The sequence below is a fragment of the Vitis riparia genome, chromosome 6 (genome assembly GCF_004353265.1).
Source record: "Vitis riparia cultivar Riparia Gloire de Montpellier isolate 1030 chromosome 6, EGFV_Vit.rip_1.0, whole genome shotgun sequence".
In the NCBI taxonomy this organism is placed as follows: Eukaryota; Viridiplantae; Streptophyta; class Magnoliopsida; order Vitales; family Vitaceae; genus Vitis; species Vitis riparia.
The window spans coordinates 13,635,579-13,642,390 of record NC_048436.1 but is presented as its reverse complement, the minus strand read 5'-3'; the positions used below and the strand labels follow the sequence as shown (position 1 = coordinate 13,642,390).

The 6,812-nt window shown below is 37.6% G+C and overlaps 1 protein-coding gene across 1 annotated transcript; it reads right to left on the bottom strand.

Annotated features, from left to right (window-relative positions):
- Positions 1-2,364: 2,364 nt before the first annotated feature.
- Positions 2,365-3,721, bottom strand: LOC117915708 (pathogenesis-related genes transcriptional activator PTI6-like). Its single transcript, XM_034831340.1, is given in 2 exon segments — positions 2,365-3,156; positions 3,159-3,721. Coding segments are annotated over 2 exon segments (819 nt in total). The 5' UTR covers positions 3,421-3,721; the 3' UTR covers positions 2,365-2,599.
- Positions 3,722-6,812: the final 3,091 nt, after the last annotated feature.

Sequence of the window (6,812 nt, the reverse complement as noted above, 5' to 3'; positions counted from 1 at the left end):
TTTCCCAAAGCTGCTTTTACAACTTTTACCTACATTCGATTCTTAAAAAATATAAGAGAAAAAGTGAATAAAATTAAAAAAAAAAAAAAAAAAATGAATGCTTTCTGAATACAAAAAATAAATAATTAAAAAATGTATAAATTTAATTATATTTTAAATATAAAAAAATCAACCTTTTTACCATATTTTTTTCTGTTTTAATATTTTTTTGCATCAAACATTATGTTAAGATATTAAATTTAAAATCAATGAATTGGACTTAAGTTTATAAATACTAAATATTAATTTTTATAATTTAAAACGTACTTGACACTTTGACAGTGATTTTTTAAACATTTTAAATATTTGATAATTATTGTTTTTTAAAATAGCTGTCAACCGTATTTTTATTAAGTCAATGTACAAAACACAAACAAAATATCAGTAGCATGTAGAATGGAAGGGAGAGATGCAATCAGGTGATAGAGCTTCTTCTTATCCATAACCTGTTGGTTTGCAAGACCCTGACAAAGACAAATCTCGTATTTGGATTAAATGATAAAAAAAATTAAAAATTAAAAATCAATCCACAATGTGTTGATATTTTGATTAAAAGTTGTCGTCAACTGCTCATGAATCCATGATTAATGGGGAATGGTGGCCATACGTTTGACAATGGTGTGGGCGGGGCCCCACCCACCACACCAACTCACCAGGCCTCTCTTGGCCCTCCTAGGCTAGCACGTGCCTCAATTTTGGACCAGGTCACGCTTTCCAAATTCTTCCTACTTTCCCCATTAATTAATAATTGTATCCATTCCCTAGTCTTTGGTTTTCCTTTACAAAAATGTGAGCAGGTGGTTGGCCAATGGTTTTTATCATTTTCTTGACTTGCACTTATACTTGATTTTAAAGTTTTAAAACTTTCTTTATTTAAAAATAATGAATTTTCAGACTAAATTCTGAAAAAAAAATCGTTTTCAATTAAACCAAAAAATTAAAAATTAAAAAAAATATTTTCAAATAAGTTGTAAGGTCTACCGTGTGTAAACTTGAGATTGAGCAGCTCATCTCAAGTGAACGAGCCTTCCATCGATGACCGTATTGGTAGTCGCTGTGACGTCATCTGCCTCATCACACACAAATATGAAAAGCACATCACCCCACTCCACAATCCACATACATACGCCTCGCGCACGAAAATATATCGAGACAAAAAAAGAAAAAGAAAAACGAAAAGGAAAAGGAAAACATTTCTGAAAAGAAGACAAAACCCAGGTCACGGCATAATGGATTAATAATATGGGTGATAGTGGGAGGCGGCTGTTGGTGTGGGCTATGTAGGGTGGTGGTGGTGGTGGAGGTGGTGGCCACTGCCATTGGCCATGTGATGGGATTTAGTTGAATTGTGATCGGTTTGGTTACCAACCATTGGGCCTACCAAATCCCTCCCCAGTCTCCGCCCAAGAGCCATTCCCCGAGCCCTTCTTTGATTTGGGTTCACACATTTGCAGCCGCCAAGGTGGGCCCTGCCTTTATTATTATTAGCCAGTGTCACCATGACTTTGTGAAATTTCAAAGTCTATCCTCCCTTTCTCACGTTCTTCAACTTGTCTACCCTCTTTTGAGGAAACAGAAAAAATTCATGTATTGGTATGGGGTACCTTAATTTAAAAAATAATACGGAATATAAATGATAAATCAAGAGTCAAAAAAGGGGCAGTCTCATCTTGTGAATCCTAGAATATACAAAGAATGGAAAAGCTTCCCAATAAACAAAATTAGTCTAACAACCATTCCATATTTAAAGAAATCTTGTAATTAAAGTTTAAAAAAAAAAAAAAAAAAAACCATTTCTAAGTTGTAAGTTTCTAACTCGGACATAGGACTAGGAGATGACCTTTTTAAAATATAAATACATTTACAATTTAAAACAAGAAAAACATTTTGTCATTTTCAAAAGCAATGGAAGAAAATTTTATATTTTATATTTAATTAAACATTTAATTTCAAAAATTTGATTTGATCTTAAACCTTAAATTTATCAAAAAAAATATATATATATTTTACATTAAATTCAGTAGACGACCGACGCGATACATCATACACGCACTCAATTTTGTATACAAGAATGTTAATGTTGAATATCTCTGAATATCTTCCATGAGAGGGACCCGGACCCAACTTGGAAGGTGAGACGATAGGTGAAGGTGGAGCCCAGTTATTTGGACCAAAGCCAACCGCATGGCTTGAGATGGGGCAGGCCCTCAATTCTCAACATGTGTCCCGTCCAGTGTCCACCTCCTCACTAGTCACTACACTACCCTCTGCCACAGGCCACAGGGTGCATGCGATACATGGATTGCATCATAGTTTATTTCTATATGTATTGAAATAAAAATCTTCTCATTTTTCAACGCCTGGCGTGCTTTACAAGAAACGCTCACATCCCTCCACTCACCATTAGGCATTAAACCCACCTGACTCTCATCATCCACTTAAGCTACAATTACAACACCACTAAATTACAAATACAAGAATCAAGAATAAGTATTGGACCGAACAAAATCGCCTTTCTGTCATTTTACAATTATAACCCTCCCACCCTGCACTCGCCTCATCACTCTTGTTGGAATGGTGGAGGGGTAGGGTCAAACACTAAGAAATCGTCGGGGTCAAACTCCCCGAAGTCCTCCTCCTCTAAGTGCTTATTTGAAAATATGTCCGGCGAAGTTAACGGCACGTCGAAATCAAACCCGAAGGCGTCGACGTCGCAGTAACCGAATCCGTTGAAAGGCGCTTCCTCGTTGTAACGGAGGACTGAGGTGGGCGAGGAGGCGGTGACGCTGGGTAAACTGCAGGTCTCTGATTGACTTTGACTAGCAGTAGCAACGGATTCCGTTTTGACGACGGAGGGAAAGTTGGTAACGGCGTTGGGGCCTTTTAAACTGACGGCGGCCTTGTCGTATACCCTGGCCGCTTCCTCCGGCGTGTCGTACGTCCCCAACCACAACCTTTTCCGGCGGGTCGGGTCCCGGATCTCCGCCGCCCACCTTCCCCAGGGCCTCTGACGCACGCCTCTGAATTTTTTCCGGCGAGTGCTTTCCGACTCCGGCAGTCTCAACACTCTCTTCTTGGTCGGCTCCTTTTGTGGTGACTCCACTGAAGGTGGAAGCTGATCTCTGTGACGTGTCGCTTCACTCTCTGCACCAATTCCACTTCATCGTCACTGGATGAGTCTGTAGCGTCGCCGTCGGTATGAATAATCCTCACAACTCTGTGCCGCACTCTCCTCCTCCCCGAAAGACACTCAGAGGCGCTCACAGACTCCAGCTCCTGCATATTCTTACTTGTGGTGACCACATGCTCGGAGAACTTCACCGCCGGTCGTATCGGCATCAGAAAGTCACTACCCATACTCTTCCTGACGCAGCCTAACATCGAAGCCGTCCAAGATGACCTCAGATCGGACGGAGGACTCTCAGTTTTCTTAGCTGCATCAACCGAAGATGATTAAAGAAAAGAGTAGCTATAAGAGTGATGGGAAGAGGAAGTCAGCAGGTATGTGATGAAGTTATAAGTCTGGAAGAGCAGTAGAATTTGGCGGGAGGGGTAGCGGCGTCGAGGGCGTGGAGGAGAGAGATGAAAAGAGAGGGAATGGGAAGGCGAGGGTATTTATAGCGTGAGATGAAGTGATGATGGGGGTGAAGAAGGGTGAAGAGCGGAGCGGGAAACGGAATCACTCCCCCATCTAGCTGGGGTTTTGACGTGGCTCAGGGCCTGTTTGGTTGCTGTTTTTGAAAACTGCTCTGGAAAACAGTTTTTGAGAATAGTTTTTAAGAACAGTTTTTGGTGTTTTTTTTTAAAAAATTGTGTTTGGGAACTGAATTTTAAAAAACAGTTTTTGTTCTCAAAAACAAAAAAAACATGTTTGGTTGAGTTAATAAAAAAAAAATTTAGAACAAATAAAACAAAAAACACGTTTAAAAGATTTTTTTTTTCTTTTCTAATTAATAAAATATTTTTTTCAAGTAATTTTATATTATAAATTTATAAATATTTTTAGATATATAGTTCATTTAAATTAAAAAATTATTTATTTTATTAATTTTAAAATAAAATAATTTTTATATTTTTTAAAATAAATCAAACATAATAAAATCATTTTTATTAATATTTTTTTTTTATTTAATCTTTAACTTTATGAAAAATAATAGCATATTCTTAAGTTGAGATAAACTTGTTATCGTGATTTGTTAAGTTTTTTTTTATCTCCTCTCAAAATGAAATGGCCTTTTTTCACTCGGGCATCAAGAAGCCCTTTTCTGAAGCCCTTTTCTGAAGTTGCCCTCCAGACGAGAGAAACCCTAAAAAGGCCCTATTTCCTCTGCCACTCTCAATCCTCCCAGGTACTAATCTAATCTTGTTATTTATTTTATTTTTCTGCAACCCCGTTTGATTCCCAAGAAAATCCATGCCTCCGTTGATTCCCAAGAAAATCCATGCCGTTCAATTTCTGGGAAAATTCATCCTCGTTTGATTTCCGAGAAATCCATGCAAAACCCCAAGGAAAACCAAAAAATTGCTTTTCTTTTGCTGGATCCGTTTTAGGATCTCTTGCTATTGTACCAAAATGGAAAGAAACGGGAAGAAAAAAAAAAAACACGGAGAACAGATTGTTTTTTTTTTGTTTAATTTTGTTCTGTAAACAGTAAAAAAACGGGGAAAACAACATTTTGTTGTTCTCTAAACAGTGCCATTTTGAGAACACAGGAACAACAAAAACAAAAACTACTCTCTCAACCAAACGAGTTTTTGGTGTTTTTTGTTTTCAAGAACAGAAAACAGTTTTGAAAACACTAAACAACATGCCCTTAGTTTTTGATTCCTTCCACCACGCCGATTTTTCCATTTTCCCACTAAAATGGGGGAGTCAAAATCAATGTTACAGGCTTACAGCGGAGGGTAAACAGGGAGGCAGGACACGGACAGAGCCGCCGCCTCATCATTTGCCTAAATGGAATTAAAAACATGTGATACAAATTGGCCTTATCTCTAACTTTTGCCTTACAATGTTTTTTTGGGGCCTCCTACGTATCCAATAATGCCACGGTGCCACCACACCGCTACTCCCACTGCATCCACTTGTGCGTGCACTCGAGTTTTTACTGTATCAGATGTTGTAATTCAATGGATCAGATGTTAAGAGTGTTTCTTAATCGAATGATTGATGTCTACTTTTTTTCCTCGTAATGGTCAATTAATGCCATTTTACCTACTCAATTTCTGGTTTTTTCTGTTACTATTTTAAACTCTCTCTTTCATGGAGAGTTTGTAAATGGGACCTCTTCTGGATTTTCAATCCACAACTTGATTGTACATTGCTTCCACTCAAAACTATCAAAGAAAATTGAAAAACCACTAGATTATATTCTAACATCGCAAGTCTATTGAGGGTCTTATGACCTAAATCACTTCATTTTTTATTTTATTTTTCAAAAAATAAATAAAATTTGATCTTTGAGATGATTGTGATGGGTGCCATAACCATAACCATAACGTTTTCCTAGTAGTTTTCAAAGATTGGTAAAAGGGGTTATGGGCAGGGTGAGTGGGTACAGGGTTTATAGCTCAAAATAGCATGCAGTGCCAAAAATGAGACTCTTAAGTCTTAAGTCAAACCGACCATCCAACCTCTCGACTCGGATTTCACGACGGTGATAAAGGCTTTGGTGTATCACTTTTTCCAATTTTTACTTTCTGTTCTATCCCTGTTTTTGTCTCTAAAGCATGGTGAACCCGTATCCATATTTTATTACTTACTATATTATGTGGGATATCTGTAGGGGTTAGTAAAAAGTAAAAACCAATTCTCATGTGTGACCATAACAGCCTTAACAGGGGCAGACAAATCACACAATTGTTATACCCCACATTGACAAATGGGGTTGGACTTAAAACTCCACCCTCCCTAAATCGATAAGATTTGAGTCCATAATGTAAATTTGTGGAAATAAAGCCCCTCCACATGTTTTCATTGTCAAAAGTTGTGATGTTACGCATTAGATATAGATAGATGGAAGAGGACTTGAACCCAAGACCTCTATTTACACCTTGTTGAATGACCAAATTGAAGTCCTCCCATGCCTTGTGCAACTACCAGAGGTTTAAATTTTAGAATTTCTGTAGTTTATACATATTCTAGGAACCACGGGTCAAGCCAAAGATCTTCCCAAGGATTTCACTTTTAATGGTTGGGGACTACATCATAAACCCATAGGAATAAGAAAGAATAAAGAAAACAAATTAAAGGTATTATACGTAGATGAAGATTAAATAAACCTCTACAAATGTTGAAAAAGCATATGTGAGGTTGGTTTAGGCTTGGAGAAGAAGCAAAGAAAAGGAAAGGGAACACACCCCATGAATCAGCATGTGAGCAATGATGTATGGAGATTGGCCCTTCATTGCTTGTCAACCAAGCATGAGTTGGTATAAAAAAATATGTCTAGTTTTGAAACTTTGTAGAAAGAGAAAGTGGGTCATTTCAAAGACTTCCAGAAGGTTATTAACTTCTGAAAATCCTTCAACGTTTTCCCTGAAATCATATCAGAGACCAAAGGATTTGTAACCAGTCAAAAGACTCGAAACCTACTCTTGTTGGACTATAGCCAATTAGCAATGGCCTTTTCTGTATTTAAGGAAAAGCTTTATTCCACCAAAAAAAGTCGAAAATAGAGTTTTCCCATTGGCAACCAAGAGTTGTTCTTATCTAAATTTTCAACAACATCCACACATGCAGAAGGTCCCATGTCACAACAAGGTTGAACCCT